The 21,251-nt window shown below is 28.5% G+C and overlaps 1 protein-coding gene across 2 annotated transcripts; it reads right to left on the reverse strand.

The window, feature by feature from the left end:
• Positions 1–486: 486 nt before the first annotated feature.
• On the reverse strand, positions 487–15,024 carry LOC135928131 (apoptosis-inducing factor 3-like). Of its 2 annotated transcripts, XM_065464493.1 has the most exons (11): positions 14,956–14,970; positions 14,892–14,915; positions 14,703–14,843; positions 14,512–14,658; positions 14,249–14,467; positions 12,417–12,582; positions 10,757–10,985; positions 10,195–10,417; positions 9,726–9,794; positions 1,181–1,324; positions 487–880 (listed from the first exon to the last, which is right to left on the reverse strand). In XM_065464493.1, the coding sequence occupies exons 1-11, from the start codon at positions 14,962–14,964 to the stop codon at positions 689–691; spliced, it is 1,563 nt and encodes a 520-aa protein (XP_065320565.1). In that variant the 5' UTR covers positions 14,965–14,970; the 3' UTR covers positions 487–688. The 2 variants fall into 2 exon arrangements, with proteins under 2 accessions (XP_065320565.1, XP_065320564.1); XM_065464492.1 differs by having other exon boundaries at positions 14,703–14,915; positions 14,956–15,024.
• Positions 15,025–21,251: the final 6,227 nt, after the last annotated feature.

Genomic DNA, 21,251 nt, shown 5'->3' on the forward strand with positions numbered 1-21,251 from the left:
AAAAGAGAATTTCCGGAATTGAGAAAATGTTTTAATTTATGTATATACTCTTATTGCAGAATGTTCATACTTTTTTTTTGAGGGACACTTCTTCTGGAAATAATGAAAAGAAATCAAAATTTAGATATAAAAACTGCAACGTCCAAATCCAAATACTCTCCAGTTAAGAACCCTAAGTAAAATAGTTGAAATTAAAATATATAATTTAAGCAAAATTAACCCAAATTTATATAATAATAATTTATTAATAATGACCTGTAAAATTTGTGCGTGAAATTCAATATATGTGTAGTAATGTATAAATAATATGTATAAAGATAATATTATCATAATGATTATATATGTATGTATAATGTCAGGTAATGTTTAACTGCAGAACATTATTATTTCAATGCAGAAACTTCTATTATAATATTTTATATCCTGCCCTGTGAATGATTATGGTTGTATAAATAAATGAATTATACTATGTGATAAGTGCCCATTTATTATAACATGATATAAAAGGATAAATATAATCATAAAATTTCATTTAAAAATGAAAATTTAGGAGTGCAGTTCAAATATTTCGTGATATATTAAGTAAAATCGTGCGTTAGGTAATTGAATTCGCTTGTAATGTATATATAAATGGAAGTAAAAATTATTAAATGCAGGTTTTAACGGGTATTTCTAATCATGAAGCTTTCTATAGATAACTGATTTTTTCTGGTCCCATAAATTTTTTGATACCCTGTACGTAGATTTCATCTTGAGCAAATAGGGGTTTTAAGAGATTGACATCGTGCTCGACGACTTTTGAGCCACTCAAAAAAATTTCGGCAAACAAGGAAGCAACCGGGTCTTTCATGAATGTTAGAACTGCTCTAACAATCTTATCCTTAAATTTATCGTGAAATAATTAAAAGAGTATTTTTAAAAAAATATAAGATATTTCCATTTCCATTTTTTGTAATTTTACAGGAGAGGAACTGTAAAAATTAAGTTTCTATTGTTTTTAATAGGATATAACTCTATATTGGCTATAATTTAACTTATTTTTATATTTCGAATTTCTTTGTGTAAATAGAATAGTATAAGGATAAAAAATTCATTTGTAATTTTTGACAAAAGGTTGAAATAGAAATATCTAAGGTGATATAGTGGTTATAAATACTTTTGAAAAAAAATTAAAAATTACTTTCATATAAAATGCCACTAATTTTGACTTGTGATCATCCTGATGTATGATGATTTTGTCGTAGCCTCGTGAGTATCCAGCGTATCTAAAACTTTTGCCAAATTGGACAGTCCAAAAATAGGGAACGCTCTTGATGACTACCCGCTGAATAATAAATGGAGAGAATTTATCATTTAGAATGTTTATAAAATTATGATTTCATCTTTCAAATTATAATCTAAAATGGTATATCAATATCTATTAAAGTTATTTTTTTTTGTTTGATTTATAAAAATATCGATCAAAATTTGTAATTTAACAAAAAAAGAAGAAAGTATATATTTTAGGTAATGGAAAAAAGATGAAGGAACCTGTGTTTGTAATTATTTTAAAATTACTTGAGTCTAAGGTAATATAGATAAATAAGAAGTTACATTTAAAACATTCGGGGGTTGATAGATTCTACGATAATCAACTTATCAAGTAGTTAGTAAAATAACCACCTAACCGTATACAATTAGGAATATAAAAGAAAAAATAAAGCACCAAACGATATATTTTACTCGTTATGTAAGATAAGATAACTAAAAACAAAAAAAAAAAATTTTTTTGCGTAGGTAAAATTTGCTTTACTTTTAAATGTGATAAATAAGAATTAAAAGTAATTTCTTTAAAAATATTATAGCCCCCCAACGTTTCTCGAAATAGCATTTATTATATATAGCAGAGACCGGCAGGCCCGGCCCAGCCAGGTTTTTTAAAAATACCCGGTAAGGGCCTGATTTTTTTTTTAAATAACCGAGCCGGGCCTGAAATATAAAACCTGGGCCGGGCAGTGCAACTGGCACCTCTGCAGGTCTCTGATATATAAAGAAAGAAAATTTAAGGGTCTATTCATACTTTGCGGTTTTCCGAAAAACCAAATTTCCAAAGATGCATTAATAAGCTAGCTTAAAATATTTTACAGGGATACTTTTTAAATAACATCTCTAGGATAAAAATAAGGAGTATAAATTCGGATAAATGGGAAAATTAATTTTTCGTTAACAGCTGACTGACATTGTTAAATTTAAAAAATTTTGACAGCGACACTTCAATCTTTAGATATTTTTCCAATGGTTTATACAAATAAAATCTTTATTAGTTTATATCACCAAAAAATTATAATTCATTTCAGGTGTTTTAGACAAAAATATTTACGCCATCTATTTTACGATTAATTTGGAAAACTGAATCTAAATATAATAGATTTTTCTAGAATCAGACGATTGGCGTTTTGTTACCGCTCGCGCCAATTGGTTATAAAATTTCACGTGATCAATGATAAATGCCAATAATATTTGGCACGTGCGAATGTCAAATTATATTATTGTTTATTTATTTTTTTATAGAGCAGACGATAAATTTTGTGTTGCACCAAAATATAAAATGGATAAAGAACGTTTTCTATTTTGCGTCAATTCTAACATAAAATGTATTTAAAAAATTTAAGTTTCGAAACCTTCAACATCTTGAAAGATCTTATTTTATGCGTGATAATTAAACCAAGATTAACTTATAAAAAAAAATGGCATATTTATGTAAAATTTTAGAATAGTTTTTGTTAATAAAACTTTGTAGCAATTTTGAGACAATTATTATGAGTAAAATAGCATATTTAATTAATAGGTATATCCTTTACATATTTGGAGGGCCTATTAAAATTTAGATTCTAAGGATGTATCAAGCTTCGTTTAAAAAAAATTAATTAGAAGTATCTTTGTTGTATATATATTTGAAATCCTCCCCATATTTGCAGTTCTAATGACGTGTATTAAGTTTACTAAACATTTCATTTACCAAAACACAAAAAATATCTTCGCTAAATATTATTTTTAGACCGAAATGCTATTTAACTATATTTATGTCTACTTTAAACCATGACTGAAATATAATTGTTCATTCTTTTATACAGCAGGCTCGTAGAAAACTTTTAATTATCCATGGGGCCTATGCCAAGTCTGTAAAGCAGAAAAATAGGAATTGATTCTACAAGTGTAAATCTCACATGAATTTATTAATAACTTTTATAGAATTATAAAAATTTAATGTTGAATTTATTTAATTCCTATACCCCCCCCCCCTCTCATCCTAATTTATAATCTTAGATTGTGAAAGCTATAGGTAGTGTAGGAATAGCCGAAATTCGCTGCACTGTTTATTTGAAGATAAAAATAAAATTGGACATTATGTTTTTTTCTATTAAAAGTTGTTAATAAATACATATGGTGAATTCAGACTTATCAAAATAATATTATATACTCTTTAATAAATTAAATACCAATTTCAATTAATCCTTATGGCCCATGGATTATAAGTTATCTACGACCTCGGCCGCCGTGTAAAAAGTAAACGCGTTATTTAACGCTATCGAAATCATAGCTGATTCTTTATGGTGATAATAATTCTTGAAACATATACGTCCGCAACATGTTTTTCGAATCTTATCAATGTGTTTATCACCATAACGCCTCCATATTTATAAATTATGCTTATTTATTGGATTTTGTTAATAACACTGCGTTAAATAAAGCAACCCTTGAACATAACACGTTTACTATAAATGAGGCCTCACTCATGTCTCCTTTAAGTATGAACATGATAATAGCCTACATCATATTAGGAAAAATAGCACGCTTTAATTATTTATGTCCCGGCCAGGGCCTAAAAATTTGTTTTTTAAAAATCCGGGCCAGGCCGTGCAAATGGTACCTCTGCAGGTCTGTGATAAAAAGATTACTAGAACTAAAAAAAAAATCTAATTCATATCTTAACAAAGAAACACTTTTTAATCATAGAATTCCTTGGTTTAACGAAATAATTTTAGGGTTTTTTTTTTAAACTTAACACAATCGAAAAAAAATATCGGCGCTATTATTTGTAACTATATAAAAGTTCCTATCTGTATTTTGGGTAGCTATAATAGAGGTCTGCATTAGGCGGGTTTCGGCCCGCGCGCCCATACCCGCCCATCTAAGTTGCGGGCGGATGAGGGGTAAAAATTTTTAAGAATGGGCAGGCGGGCAGGCGGGCGGGTGGGCGGGAGGGTTAAAAATTTTGAAAATATGGGCGGGGTGGGTGGGCGGGTTAAGGAAATTAAATTTTTGATCAAAAACAAACTAAAGAAAAATCATTATTAATTAAATGATCAATAACAACATTTCTTTTTTTATTTTACCAATCGTTTTTTCAATTGAAGAACACTTTACTAGTTTTTCGACATCTTTATCTAATTTCTCCCACCATATATACTGTCTCGTAATGGATTTCATTGTTGTAATACCTGGATGTCCCGTATGCAATATATACAAAACTCCTTTTTGAAGTGAGTACGGAATGATTAATTTGCCATTCCAAAATAAAATACCGTCATCATTTTCTATTTCATCTTTTCTTGTTCTATAAGCTTATAATTCCGGTGCTTGATTTTGTATATTTGTACCATTTCTTTTCTTGATAGAGTTAATGTGTCATAAGTAAGATTTCTCTGCAATTATATTATAAGCGCCATTCTTTTACATTATATTATAATTATATGGAGGTAATTTATAAGCCCAACGTAATAATCTTTGGCTTGTTTATTACCATATATCTTTATTAAAGGTTTGTGGTCTGTTTAAATTTTAAATTTTCGTCCATACAAATAGTTATGAGATTTTTCTAAGCCGTTTATTATTGCTTTTGCTTCTTTGTCTATTGTAGAAAAATTCTTTTCAGCGTCTTGTAAAGTTCTTGAGGTTAGAGCTATTAGAAATTCGTTACCATTATCATATTTTTGCATGAATACAGCTCCAAATCCTTGGTTAGATGCATTTGTTTCTAATATTAACTAGAGGTCTGGTTTATAAAACTGTATAGTATTCTGTTCTGTTACTATTCCGAATAGCATGAAACGATTACGAAAATAGCACGGTATTTTATTTTGGAATGACAGATTAATCTTCGTACTTACTACAAAAAAGAGTTTTACATATATTGCATACGGGACATCCAAATCTCACTTGAGTAAGAGGATATACTTCAGACGGATATCCTACTTTGGTGGAAACGACAAGAGATTTGCCAAAGCTATCATTAGCAAGAAAAATATTGGCAATTCCTGCAACTAGTGCTTCTTCTGATCGAGGATTTAGTATTGCTGGAAGGTTTTTAGAACAAAGAAGAACGTGTTTGAATCCAGAAAATGTCGATTCATTATTATTTTTGCATTTTAATTACATGCAATATTAATTTTATATTTATATCATAAATATTCTATTTTGATCAAATAAATTGTTCATAATTTAAATTGAATATATTTTTTTATGATTGAATCCTAAATTATAAACTTTTTGCAGAGGTGTAATGCTGAAATATTTTTATTAGAACGCTTAAAAAATTGAAAGAATGGCTATATTAAATTTTATAAGTGGACTTGGGTTAAAATTTTTTATAAATAATGGGTGGGCGGGCTTTTAGAGCAAACACGAAAATCGATAATTTTATTTCCTTATTTTTTTCTTCTTAAAATATGAAATCGTACATAAAATAATAGTTGTTTCTTTTTTTTTTCGCGCTTATACATTTATTTTTTTACAACATCATCGCCGTTTATTTATTTTTCTATTTATCAACAGTCAATCAACTTTTTTTTAATATATATTTATTTATTCAATTCCTTATTATTCGTATACTTTGCCATTATATTCCTTTAGTGCTAGGCGTGATAGCTTTCTCCCTTAACACGCCCCCTTCAGAAAAGTCGATCCTCCGTCTTCTCCTCCCAGAGGTTGCCCCACTCCGAATCCTCTACCATGACGTCCAACCAGCCTTCGAGCTCATCAACATCGTCCAGAACCGCCACTAGATCCCGCCATTACGCTGTTCCCATCACTCCTTGATTATTTCCTATACGTTCGGGGGCCACAGTAACCTCTCCCCTCGTTATATCGTTTCCCGCCTTCATATCGTTTGGGCCCTCACTCTCGGCTGTTAAATCAACCATTGGCCATATCCTTTAATCCACGCTAGCTATGGTGTGGTCAACATACAACCTCTGATTTACACATGGTACATGACTGCTGGTGGTGTCACCCGTGCCTTACCTAACATCGCAATATATGACTCGCAAATCACTAAAGCTGCACAGAGATCGAACGTCACTAATGAACTTCTGTACACACTTGACCATGCGCCCTACTTAGCGGATAAATGGCTACCTGATGTAGTTAAAGCAGTATCTGATGGCAAAACCATCTGGGATAAAGTGGCTGACATGTCTATTAAATCGGAGAACAAAAGTTCGGATCAAAGATGAGGGAGACTTGGTCGGCTGATGCAATTACCCGGGGGTTGTTAACAGAATATGATTTCAGTTTAATCCCAATAGCACGCTTACACGAAGAAGTAACCTCAAGAAGATCAGCAAATGAAATCGCCAGAATATTCGATAGAATCAACAGGTATGCAGAAGGTGACACTTATGGTGTAATTTGTTCTAATGACTCATCTGGCTGTAGCCCAAGTGCACCAAGGCACCACTGGGCAAAGCACCACGATTACAACCTCAGATTTACTAGTACAGGAAAATGGTTACAGGGATGGACTGGCACAGCGGTTTTCAATGTCCATATCAGCACTTACTGTGTCAGGGTGGGTAAACAAGCTGGTTATTTGCCTGGTGACGCAAGAGCCGAAACGTCTGGGTTAATAGACGATGCCGTACAAGGTATAATGGGACATCTAAAGAATACGCACAACGAGCAGCTGATGCGCATTACTCAACCACTAAACGCGTGTGGAGAGAGCTAAGAGCAGAATTGAATGACGCAAAAACATTATACTCTTCCATAAAATTCATATATCTCAACAGATTCTTCAGCCAAGGCAGTGAGAGGTGTTATGTGACATGAAAACCTTCTCTAAAGTTGACCGCGACTACACTAGGCGGCTATCCACTCTCACATAGCAGATAGACACCGTGTTTGGTGCTGCGCGAGCATCGTCCGAACGAGGCACAGACCCAATCTTAAGCTACTACTACGCCACTTTCCGATCTATTGACTTAATTACCCAAACATCTGCGTGGGGTCGTGACTTGAGTTATCTTGAATTAGTGGCTCCGTGCTTTGCCCCACGCAGCCTCTGCGGTTATGGCTTTCCCCATTTTATAGCCTTCCTAACAAAAGAGAAGTTGGGTTCGATCACTATGTATTTGGGAATTATCCACAAGATGAAGTACTACTCATGGTGCGGCCTCATAGGACCGGGGGTAGGTGTCGGGGAAGCGGACGGGTAATGATAAGACGAGATATGGAGGACGGAAGACGGTGCTATCGCTGCAAGGAACGCGGACATATTCAATATAGATGCCCATGGAATTGGGAGAGAAGGGCGGATGGTAATCGGACGGGATTGCAACAGGCTCGAGCAAGGGTGGAGGAGATACTAGCGAGGCAGATAGCGGCGATTTTGTGGGCGCGAACGGAGCAAGTAAGAAGCGGTGAATCAAGGCCTGTCGCAGAAATTCCGGGAACGAGGAGAGATGAAGAAGAGGAACAGCGGATTTTGGGGGCGCGAACGGAGCAAGTGAGAAGCGGTGAATCAAGACTTATCGCAGAAATTCCGGGAACGAGGAGAGATGAAGAGGAACAGCTCGAACATCGTACGAGAATAGCTAGCGTGGATCAAAGGATATGGCCAATGGTTGATTTAACAGCCGAGAGTGAGGGCCCAAACGATATAACGAGGGGAGAGGTTACTGTGGCGCCCAAACGTATAGGAAATAATCAAGGAGTGATGGGAACAGCGGCGGGATCTAGTGGCGGTTCTGGACGATGTTGATGAGCTCGGAGGCTGGTTGGACGTCATGGTAGAGGATTCGGAGTGGGGCAACCTCTGGGAGGAGAAGGCGGAGGATCGACTTTTCTGAAGGGGGCGTGTTAAGGGAGAAAGCTATCACGTCCAGTACTAAAGGAATATAATGGCAAAGTATACGAATAATAAGGAATTGAATAAATAAATATTTTAAAAAAAGTTGATTGACTGTTGATAAATAAAAAAATATAAACGGCGATGATATTGTAAAAAAATAAATATATAAGCACGAAAAAAAGAAACAATTATTATTTTATGTACGATTTCATATTTTAAGAAAAGAAAAATAACACTCTGGCATTACAACAACAAACAACTACTTTTTAATTTATCTATGTTTTTTTTTTACTTACTTCAATTTTTTTTTTCTTCTTGAAACACGAAAATCGATAATTTTATTTCTTTATTTTTCTTTTCTTAAAATATGAAATCGTACATAAAATAATAATTGTTTATTTTTTTTCGCGCTTATATATTTATTTTTTTACAATATCATCGCCGTTTATTTATTTTTCTATTTATCAACACTCAATCAACTTTTTTTTTAAAATATTTATTTATTCAATTCCTTATTATTCGTATACTTTGCCATTATATTCCTTTAGTGCTAGGCGTGATAGCTTTCTCCCTTAACAATTTATATAAATATATATATATTTTATCATTTTACAAAACTAAAAAAAAATTAAAATGTAACTTTTAAAATTTGAATCCCAATGGTGTACATCTATTCTACTTCTATTTTAAATATTGTTTATAAAAACATATGTTATTATAATCAGTAGTGTTGTTAAAGTAGCGTGTGCGCGCTTTTATCATCAAACATGACTAGTAGCTTCAACTGGGAAAAATTTGAAAGTAATTATATCAGATAAATTTTATATCAGGCCCAATCCTTATCCTTTAAAATAAAATTTAAATCACAGCTGTATCTATAATTAATAGTTCTTGAGCTAGATGAGTTTAAGTGAGAGTTGATTCTCTGGAGCACCAAGCATCACCACAAGATATTATTAAAGAATTATTTTAAAAAAATTTACTATAAATAATTAATATTAACATCTCATTTTATCATCAAATTCATCTATTATTTATAAATTTTATTAAAACATGCTAAAGAATATGTATTTGATCCTTTCACAAATAGGTGAAAAGTTAAAGGGTGGTGGCCTGGCCAGTTGGCAAACCTGACCATACACATATCCCCTATATAATCTTTATTCTATTATTATTATTATATTAGACCGACCCTAGCCAGATTAAAAACTTCACCTATACTATAAGATGAATTTTTTTGATATAAATAATACTATTAAAAATCTTTGTATTATTTTTAATTCTAAAAATACTCAAATGAATATTTTTGATGATTTTTAATGGAAATGTTATTATTATTATTGAGATGCAATAAAAAAATATTTTATATTTTGAAATTTCACCATATTTTTAATTTATGAAAATAGAAATAGGTAAAAAAAATATTTTTAAAAAAATTGTGGAGTAGTGTAAAAATAGCTAATAGCGCGCTAGTTTTTTGAACACGCTAGCGGTAGCGCATTACTTTCAAAAGTAGCTCTTAACAATACTGATTAATTAGGCCCAGACCCGCTTATTATGCAATTTAAAGAAAATAAAATTATGATTGTCATTTGATGAATAATAGCCAAATAACCTTTTTGAGGATGTTCAAGGCCGCTATTTGACCATGCTTCGTAGCCATCTGCCAATGCTGTATACTAACCTATGTGGAAAAAAAAGGATAATATATTTACCAATAAATAGCGTTAGATTTCAACTTACTCTTTTTTTTTATTTGTGTACTTTCTCACTACCCTTCGCCAATAAATTGAGAATTGGTTTATAGAGGAAAAAAAATAAATGTATACAATATATCACCATAAAGAAGATTTTGAAAGAAAAATTAGTAAAAGTTAATAATATTTTATATGACGACTATAATCAAAATATTTCAAAAAAAAAGGCATTTTTTCAATAAAATTTATGGCGGAAAACCGGGCCAAATAGTGTTACACCTCCCGCCTACCCCACCCCCAAAGGAATCACGGATACGCCTATGCGTCATGCCCCCCTTCTCATGGCAGAAGTACGTGCCCTTATAAAAAATGTAAAATAAAACTTACATTCCGATTTTTCTCCGACCTATCTAACAAAAATAAGGGAAAGGTGACCACATCACCCCCGGCGAATACGTTGGGAATGTTTGTGGTCATATACTCGTCTACCTCTATAAAACCGTCCTGGTTCAGATTTAGGTTCAGAGAGTTATTCGCGTCTTGAGGCGATCGGAATAAATTATTATCGGGTTTGACTCCGAGACCCAGCACGCAGATATCGCAAGGTAAACTAAAATCGAGAGGGGAAGAAAATGGTGGGGGGGGCGGGTGTATGATTGACATTTGTGAAATATTTTAATCTAAATTTAATACAATTTAATAAGCTTATTCTTTTTATTGCCCAATGCCTACTAACATTTTGTTAAATAAAAAAAATATTTGACTCGTATCAGGCTTTAATATAAAGTAGTTATAACCCCTAAGTTAGCGAGAATTCGAGGCGAATTATACAAATTACGCTATATTTTTTTGTATTCTCTGCCACGAATTCGCGCTTGAATGCAGGAGATAACATATCTTTTTTTTTTGTTATAATGGATTAGGAGAACTCTTAGTTATATTTATTTACATTTTTCCGTTGGATAGAGATACGTGGGTAATCGTTTTTTCCGGATTATTACCACCACCGAACTCGTCGATTTCTACGTTGGTTTCAAAGTAAATACCGTTTTGGATGTGCATGTTTTTGATGAAGTTTCCTATTTCGGGACCGAAAGACGTGGCGAAAGGAGCATCGGTTTTCGTTATCACCGTAATAGATTTCACTTTTCCCGTAAGGGCGGATGCAACTTCCATGCCTGCACGTGAGCGCGAAAAAGAATAAGAAGGAAAAAATATTAAACACGTGATTTAGTTTAGAAAAGAGTTAGAGGCCAGCATTAAAGTTGTCCAAACCCTGCTCAATTTTCACTTCTTAGAAGTTCATTCGATATCTGAAAAAAAAATTGGTTAGCGTGACCATTTTTCTAAAAAAACTCGCTCATTTGTGGGATGTAAAGATGACAAAACGCGAAATTCCAACAACTTTAACTATTAGTGAGTTACGGTTTAGACGGGAAAATAACCGCGGAAACGCTCAATCACCTAACTGATAACTTAGTGGCAAAACTTGTCTACATATATGCTAAAAGAATGACTACAAAACAACACTTGATTTATTGATGCATTTTTAAAATTTATTTAAAAAAAAAAGGAAGAAAAATAAAATTTCCTCACGATCCTCAAGGAAATTTTTTTTAAACCCAATGCAATGGTCTATTCTAGTAGGTAGGTAAGGGTTAACGAGATGGTATAGAAATGTTAGAAATATAAGGGTTAAAAAAAAAGGATTCTATAAATTTGGTTGCTAAGCACCCAAACTGTACATATTACTACCCTTTTATTTCAGAGAATCAACAATTCTAAATCCGACCCAAGGAATATAATTCGATAATGTCAAACGATAAAAAAAATTGTATACGGAGACATAAAACGCGTTTCGATCACGCGACTCGAAGCAAACCATGGTACGCGTCCCGGAACCAGGAGTTTGTAAACAATTAATGATATAACAAAAGTTTATAAAGTTTCCGAAACTTATCTTGAAGTGAATTTTTAAGAATTCGATATTTTCCCCGGGATAGAACGGAAACGCAAAAAAAATCTTTTGTCGCGTTTTATTTGACGTTCTAAAATCCTATTAATGTTGCAATTTGAATTTAAATATTTTTTGAATTTGATTCGAGATAAATCGTTTCCTTCAAAGTACCGTTATTAAAAACATTTTAGCTAGTATCAAAATATTGCCCAAAGCCCGAGATTTCGCTAAAATAGGGTAAAACCCATTTTTGTTATCTATCGACTAAATCTTTAGATCTTAGGGTTTAGGTAATATTTTTTTTGGCTAAAAATTTTGATAAAATACCTATTTTCCTAGTGGTAGAATACTAAAAATGTCAAACTACCTCCTGCTTATCACGTGATTATACTTAAACGTTAATTGTAGAGCAATAGATATCAACAAATATTAATAATCAGGTTTTTCTTTCTCTTAAATCTCCCAAATCCAAATTTCTTAATTTTCATAATTCAGCCTAAACAACAGCCAATTAGAGTTGAAAGAATCATCTTGATTCACGTAACTGATCTCCATAGTCAAGAGATCTTTAATGCAATTCAAAAGGAAGACAAATACTTTGAGTGGTTTTTGAAAATAGTATAAATATTTATGAATATTTTTATCGTATAACCTATAAACGAACTGCCGACTATAACGACCCGTTTGTTGAGAGTGATTTGATCGAAAATGTTTCTGGCATCTTGGTAACGTCTCAATATAAATATGTTTTTCAGATCGGCGCCTGGGGCTTTCGAGGTTATGGGGATAGAACCCGTCGCGATCATCAAATTGTCGTACTAAGCACCATTTTCACAGAAGAAGAGGGGGGGGGGGGTGGGTAAGCAAATTTGTTTATAAGTTATATATGATTTCGGGACACAATTTCTTTCTTCCTCTCGTTCCTTTTAAGGGTGAAATTTTTTGGTCAGATTGATTCTTTTGAAAAATATTTAGGGGGGGGGATCCCTAAAATCAAACATTTTTTAAATTTGTAGGATGCTTAAAATTAATTTTATAAATCGACATTTGTTTGTTTGTTATATTAAATAGTAATATAATGTTTTAAAAAATTTAAATTTATTTACCTTGGGGAGAGGATTGATAATTCATGATAATTCAAAAGAGGGGGGTTATAATTTTTATTGTAATTATGCTAAGCCTCCTTACTCTTTATGACTGACGATGCATTCATCAAAAGTGTACATCAATAAAAACATGCCATTTTGATTACCCATATCATAAAATTTTAAACGAGAGGTCAATTTATTCCTATATCTAACGCAAATTTTATTAAAGATGTGCCTGAATTACGAGATAATAAGGAAGCAAATTAGCAATTTAATATAGTTTTTAACATAAATAATTACTATATTGGGTTACCAAAATGGCGAGTGCAGCTGATTTGCATTCATCGACGCTTTCAAATGCATCGTTTAGTCTATCTAGGTATTATTATGGGCCATTGCCTTTATCCCTACCTTCTGTTTCCAATGCTTTTGATTGCATAATTTATATTCAAGATTCAATCAGCACCCCCCCCCCCCTTTAACAAACATTTATAAAATATTAACAATTCAAATAAAAATAAAAATATTTTTTAAAAAAGAAATAAAATTAAATTCATTTTTTCTTTAAATAGTGGTATATAGAATTAAAAATTATGGATTAAGGGCATGAGATAATTTATTTATTTTTAGTCATAATAAAGATAATATTTAAATTAACATTTATGTTATTGTTATATTATATGTTCATGATTCATGGTTATAAAAGAAAGCAAATATTTTAAAAATAGAAGCAAATTTTTTAAAAATAGAAAAATTAAGAAAGGTTGTTTTTAAAATTGTTGAATAAAATTTAATATTATTTTTTGATATCGTTTTGTGGTAATTAATGTTATTACATATTTTTTTTTGTTTTTCTAGTTTTAACCAGATTTTGGAATTTGGATAAAAAGGGAGTTCCACTAGCTAAATTTGACTAGGATCTAATATTTTTAAAATCCCAATTCAGGCTGATTTTTGACAGCCTGATTAAGGTTATAACCAAGATAATATTGTATAAGCCTGGTGATTCTGCTCATAGATGGCAGAAAATTTTGGGCCTTCTACTTGCTCATAGATAGCAGAAAGGTTTAGGCTTCTACTTTCCAAATCTTGAGGCTTAAAATAATATTTTAAATTGACCCAAATCAGGCTTTTTAAGACTACTAGGTTCCAAATTCCTTCTTTCTATTACGTAAATATTTATAAAAATTTTGGATTAGCTATATACATTTAAATATATTAAAGTTCCTATATGTCTAAAGTTTTGCAAAAAAAAATTAAAATTTGATTTAAATATTCTAAAACTATAATAATATATTGTTTTATTGCCTTAATTCATGGAAAAGCATAAATTATTAAAGTATATATTAGATTAATTAAATCAAATTTTGGATATAAAAATAAACATATGGCTTACTTCTAATTTAGTATTATCATCAAACCCAATAAGTTTTTTGGCAAAATCAATCACTTTTATAGGCTTGCCTAATAAAACTTCTATTCTATTTTCTCTGAAGAATTCTTGTTTCCTTAATTGTATACTATCAATGCTTGTATCAGTGGATTTACTTAATTTTGGCCTGTCATATGGTAAATAATCATCTTTAGATATTAGAGTTATGTTACCATCATAATTCTAGAGTATAATATAAATCTTAAATTAATGAAACCATTAATTACTTCTCTTCTCAAAGTTTCTGCACATTCTAAACCACATGGACCACTTCCTATTATAAGTGTTTTATTGTTTTTGATATCTATAGAAAATTTAATATTTTCTTTCAATAGTTTTGATATTTTATATTTATCGGTATTTATTTGTTCAACCTATATGAAACATTAACACTGTTTGTAGGAAAAAAAATACTTACATTAAAGCATGTTAATCCATCCAATCCAGGGAAATCTTCAATATCCCCAGTTTTGGTATTAAAACATGCACCATGCCATGGGCATCTTATTTTTCCATTATTAAGTACCCCATTGACTAAGGGTGCACCATAATGTGTGCACTTATTTGAAACCGCATAAATATGATTATTCTGTTTAATAATAAGTACTTTTGAGTCTTTCTCAAAAGGATACTTTAATATTATTAGGTAAGCTTAAAATTATATCTAATACTTCTTTCATTTGATCGTTCTGTAAATCAGTTAGATCAATTTCACAAGAAAAAAGTTCAGTCATTTTGGAGTAATATCGTTTAAAATCTAAAATACATTTAAAATTACTCAATCAAATTTTTATATTTTTTTACCAGCTGAGAAATATTTAAATATCCTTTTCCGAACACATAAGGGTTTATTTTTATAAAAACACATGTGATTAAAAATATAATTTTAGAAGTGTTAGATTTAAAGTTGACGCTATTTATTGTTACAAACTGGTCTGCTAATTATGATTAAGTAATCATGGATAGAATATGTAATTAATATTTTGTTGTATTTACTCACTAGCTTGTTATCAGATTATTTAATGATTCATAGAGTATCTTAGTTTTTGTCGTATATTATATTATATTATTTTGCTTATACTATTTGGGTTAATATAATTTTGTTTTAAAGGATTATTTATTTTTGTTATGTAGGGTGGAAGGTTATATATATTTTTTAAGGTTTTGAAGGAAGAAATATTGGAATTTAATTTTGTATTTGAAATTTAAGGTGGTATAAAAATATAACATCTTCGCGAGGTTAAATACAAAATTAAGTTTAACAAAAAAATAATACAAACATCATAATACGAAGTAGTTGAATAAAGATAATTTTATTAGGGAATCAAAGTACTATTTCATAACATATTTTTTCGCATTTGTATAGAAAGAATAAGTTAAGAATAAATATATATTATTTTTATTTGCAAAAATTATTTTTAACCGTTTTTCTATATGTGAAAAATATTTAAAATGAAATCAGGACAGGTACCCAAACATAATTGATTTGTCTCAATCAAAAAATAGGAGGCTGGCAGTTCTTTGTATTAGTCTTAATATTTTTAAAATATATATATATTAAAATTGTATGCTCATACATATGAGATAAAATTTGCACTTAAATATTTTTATTTTTTAGATAAAAAAGAGTTAAATAAGTATATCAAAATATATCTTAAAAGTATCTATAAACTATATAGATACCTATGAAATAGTTTATAGATATAGATACATACACTTTTTATACAAATCTGATAATCTTAATAAATTTTCAATAATATAATCACAATTATTAAACATTAAATATTGCTTTTAAAAAAGAAATTTTTTTTAGGCTGCAATCATAATGTTTTGAAAAAATCCTTAAAATTTTAAAATTTTAAAAATTAATAACAAAACACGGGTTAAGTTTTAAAAAAATAATATATTCAAAATGCTTGATATGATTCAATTATTAGTTATTTATTAAAAGATATGTAAATATTTAAGTGTATTTATTATTTTATATTAACTTTCAATTATTAAACTTTGTAACCTATTATTTGATAATGGTTATATTTAAATTTTATTTATATACTTAATAAATACATATATGTTGTAAATAATGAATCAATATTTAATAAACAGTTAGAAAATCAATAATAACTTTTATTTTGAAAGATAATTTTTCCATATATATAAATTATTATATTTGAGTTATATAAATTTGTAATATAAATTATATAATATCTTTTAAAAATAGGAATAGGAATAAGGTTCATTTACTTTGTTGGCATTATCCTGATCTAGCTATTATTCAATAATAAATATCAAATTATAGTAAAATAATTTACAGAAATTATAGTATCATCAAAAGTCAATAGACATATTTTGCCCAATATTTATATCATTAAGTGGGTTAGCAATTTCATTAAGGTATGATGCAGTCTAATAAAATATATTTGGTAATATCATAAATATTAACCATATATATTGTTCAACATATACCTTTTAAATTAAATTATAATATAATATTTATTTTTACCAGATTTTGTTGGGTGAAAGAATATAATTTAATAAATTTAGCCTTTACTGCTAAATATTTCTTTTCAACTATCATAAATCAAGTTATGTTTTTCCTATTATTTCCTCCCAAATTTTCCTATTTTCTACAGAATCTCTGAATTTTAAGTCATTTTTGCACCAGAGGTTCTTATGCACTCTTACGCTTTCCATAAAATTATATTCCGACACTAAATAATATATTAATACAAAAGGCTATAATCGTTTGGGTTAGTAAATTTATAAAAATTAACAGCATAAAAAATAGTATTTACTATTTTTTTTATAAAAATTTTACAAATAAATAAATTTTGAATAAATTTTTATTCAAATTTATTTTTTTTATTTTTTTAATATTTTTTTAAAAAAATAAATTATTATAAATATAGAAAAATGATATTGGGCACCATTTTATTTTTACATTAAAAATAGCTTATGTTATTTTTATCTTCAAAATTTCTTTTTTATATATTTCATGATTTTGGACGCAGCCTAAATAATGTAAGGAAAAAAAATATAATATAAAAAAAATTTTTCACTTTTATTTATTTAAAAAAATAAGCATTTTTTTTATTTTCTTCCCCAAAGCTTATTTTTTTTAAATCTAAAATTACACAATACATTCGCCTGATTTTCTCTTTATTTATTAAAAAACAAGAATTTGACCACCCTTATAATTAAAAACCGATTGAAATCATTTAGTAAATTTTATCAATGTTTGTATCATAATTGTATATTAATTTAATCCGTTTGGAAGATGGTATAAAGGAAAAAGGAAAATTGCATATTAGGATATCCTGCTAGAATAGAAAATATAACTTTATATCTGGCGTGCGCTAATATTTAACCCCCCTAAAACTTGTAGTTTCATATAAAATCATAAAAAAGAAACTGAGTTATGAAAATAATAATGACATCACGCTCTAAGTGTGAAATGAGCCAGGCTTTTCTCAAGCCGGGTATGGGTCAGGACGTTATTTGCAGTTCTCTAATTTGTAATTCGTTTGAGTAACAAATACAAAATTATATTTAATTTTTTATTAACTAAATATACTTTTGAAAATATTCGAATAAATAATTAAATATAAATTTTAAAAAAAGTATTTGTATTTAATATTTTAAATAAAAGTAATCCTGTTACTGTCAACCTTGGGCATAAAATATAATATATTTCTGATTCATCCATCAATAAAGGTAAAATTTATTATTTATCCATTATTGAGTAAAGAAGAAAATTCTGATTCCCCGTCATTCTTGACGTGTTATCATCTAGTTTTAAAATAAGAGCAATCGTTTACAACTCTTGGGCATGGAATTTGATAATTTTTAATCGTTAAAACATTTAGATACGATAAATTACTTTCATAATTACTATAATTGATTAAAAATATTATATAAAATTTAAGAAATAATTTATAAATTTTAATATCATAAATACGCCATCTAGTGGATAAAATATTAACATGTTTATACCTTATATATTAGGAAATTCAAAAGAATATTTAAATTTATTAAAATGTTTATTTAAAATATCTTATAAATAATTATTTATATCTTGTCCAACATTTATATTAATTATTAAAAAAATATTTACTCCGAATTAGTTATTAAAATATTAAAACTTAATAAAATATATTTAGAAATAAGTATATAAATATCCTACTACATTATAACATTATATACCAGAGCTCCCATTAGTCAGCATTGCTGATCATTTTTTTAAAAAATTTTTATGAGCAAACTGATTTCTATTAAGTTTAATTAAAAAATATTAAAAATGATGGGGAATCAGAATTTTTTAACCAAATCTTATTCTTTTGCACTATATCAGCATCAGTCCAAAGTTTTTATATAATTTGAATCATAAAAATTTTTCATCATTTTTCAAACTTTGACGAAAACCATTATATTTCAAATCCCATTAAAGTATACTTTCTAAATTTTTTTGGAATGTTTAATCGCACCTTGTATTAATTAGTTGCTGAAAATCCAGACATTCACTTATTTAATAATCTATAATTATTTATAACTATTAATAGCTATTAATATCTTTATGGTCTTAGAAATATCTTTTTCTATCTTACCCATTAATTAATATCTTTACTTTCCAAATCGCACGTATGTCTCCTTTCTAGATATTCAAAATCATCCCATCTTCTCAGTGACGAAGTTTAAGTTTACTATTAGGGAAGAAATCAAAAATATTTTCTTAATTTATAAGTAGGATCCGTCGTTGTTCTTTGAATAAAATGATTAAGTATTGAATTATAAAAGTTATTACTAGATTTTAAATTTTTTTAATAAGTTTTTTTCAATCGCAAAAATAGATTTAAAACTGAAAAAAAATTAAATAAAAATACTAAAAACTTAATATCATAAATACGCCATATAGCGGATAAAATATTAATATTTTTAATAATTTATAGATCAAGAAATTCAAAGGAATATTTAAATTTATTAAAATGTTTAGTTAAAATTTTCTAAGATCTCGAATTTACTCTTTAATGGAATTAACTTAATCTCTTTTAACTTACTTAGTTTTTTTTGGCTTGACAATTTTTGATTATATTATATTTTATTTAAAAGAAAGGTGTCGTGTTATGCATATCGTTTTTGTATTTGTTATGAATTATTATTCTCAGAATTGATGTCATTTTATCGATTTTTAACAATGACGAAATTTAACAGTATTTTTGTTAAATTATATTTTTGTAATATTCAATTTCAAGTATAAGAAATTAGTTTTGTAATATTCAGATTTCAAACACCAAATAATACTTTATTTTTTAACGAAAAGATGAATTGGATTTTGAATATTGTGGGATAAAAAAAAGAACAGCGATATAAAATAAAGATTTTATCATTATTATATTTTTTTTTATAATTCACTTAGATTTATTATATTTTATATCTTAAATAAATTAAATTTATATTAATCAATTGTGTTTCACATTCTTCGGATTTATCATATATTATCTTAAATAAATTAATTAATCACACCATAGTATTTCTTTCTCTAACACACACAACTAGTGTTGTTAATTAGTCGAGTTCTTTCGACTACAACTAATAGTCGTAGTCATGGAAATCGACTAAAAACTTTATCGACTAAAACGACTAATTTAGTCTAAAATAACTAATTTAGTCGACTAAAACGACTAATTTAGTCTAAAATAACTAATTTAGTCGACTAAGTTGATCTATTTAGTCAGCATAGTGGAATAATTTAGTCGACTAAATAAATTTTTTGAGCCAAATCGAACTTGATTACGGCATAGGGGTTAGTCTAGTTCTTCCGACTACTTGAGATATCAGAGAAGATAAACGAAAAGTCACAAATCTAATATTCGTTATTTTTAAGAATTTTTTGTTTTTCTTAATTTCTTTGAATCAAATAGGCAAAAATATACATGTAAAATTAAAATTTAAATTAGGATGTATCATAGAAAAGTGACCATAATTATTATATTTTAACCTTTTTGATTTTTTTTAAAACAAATAGGTAAAAATATATATTGTAAAGATGTTAAAATAAAATTTATGTGGATGTACCATAGAAAAGTGACAATTGTCATTATCGTTATTTTTGTACTTTTTTAAAGTAATTAGGTAAAAATATATATATTGTAAATGTGTTAAAATAAAATTTCAGTCAAGATATACCATAGAAGAGTGACAATTGTCATAATCGTTATTTTTTAACTTTTTTGAATTTTTTTAAAATAAATAGGTAAAAATATATATTGTAAAGTTGTTAAAATAAAATTTTAGTGAAGATGTACCATAGAAAAGTGACAATTGTCATATTCGTTATTTGTGAACTTACCATTTTTCGCAAAATCGATTTTCATAATTCTCCCTCAAAAAAAATTTTTCTCACAATTGATCAGAATTATTATGTTTTCTTTAAAAGTCAAAACAAATCTTTTCCTCTTTTAACAATTTTTTTCACAAAAGCAAAAACATAGCTATTATTTACCATATAATGTCAATATTATTTTTAAATTCATATAATAAAATATCGAATCCCAGAAAAAAAACCCCGGAAAAAAAACCCTGGGAAAAAACCTCGGAATAAAAGCCTCCGGAAAAAAACCCCGAATTTTTTTTTCGAATTTACTTAAGATCTAATAATATCGGTATATTTTTATTTGGATTAAATAAAGTATAGGTAAATTAGTATTTTAGAAAAAATATTATAGAAATATAATTTAATAATAAATTTTTTAGGCCCCAATTCATTACTTAAATATTACTCATATACCCTCCAAAAAATGCTGATGTTCAAATTGGTACTGGGGCAAAAAAAATACCCTAGTAAAATAACCCTGTATTACTAATTTTCGTAAAAATTATTTGCTATAGTAATAAATACAATATCCATCCTTAATTACTATATTAAGTAGACTAAATTTGACAAAATTTGCAATAAGATCTATTTATTTTA

This window comes from Gordionus sp. m RMFG-2023, chromosome 4 (genome assembly GCF_954871325.1).
Source record: "Gordionus sp. m RMFG-2023 chromosome 4, tfGorSpeb1-WG-v2, whole genome shotgun sequence".
Taxonomy (NCBI): domain Eukaryota; kingdom Metazoa; phylum Nematomorpha; class Gordioida; order Chordodea; family Parachordodidae; genus Gordionus; species Gordionus sp. m RMFG-2023.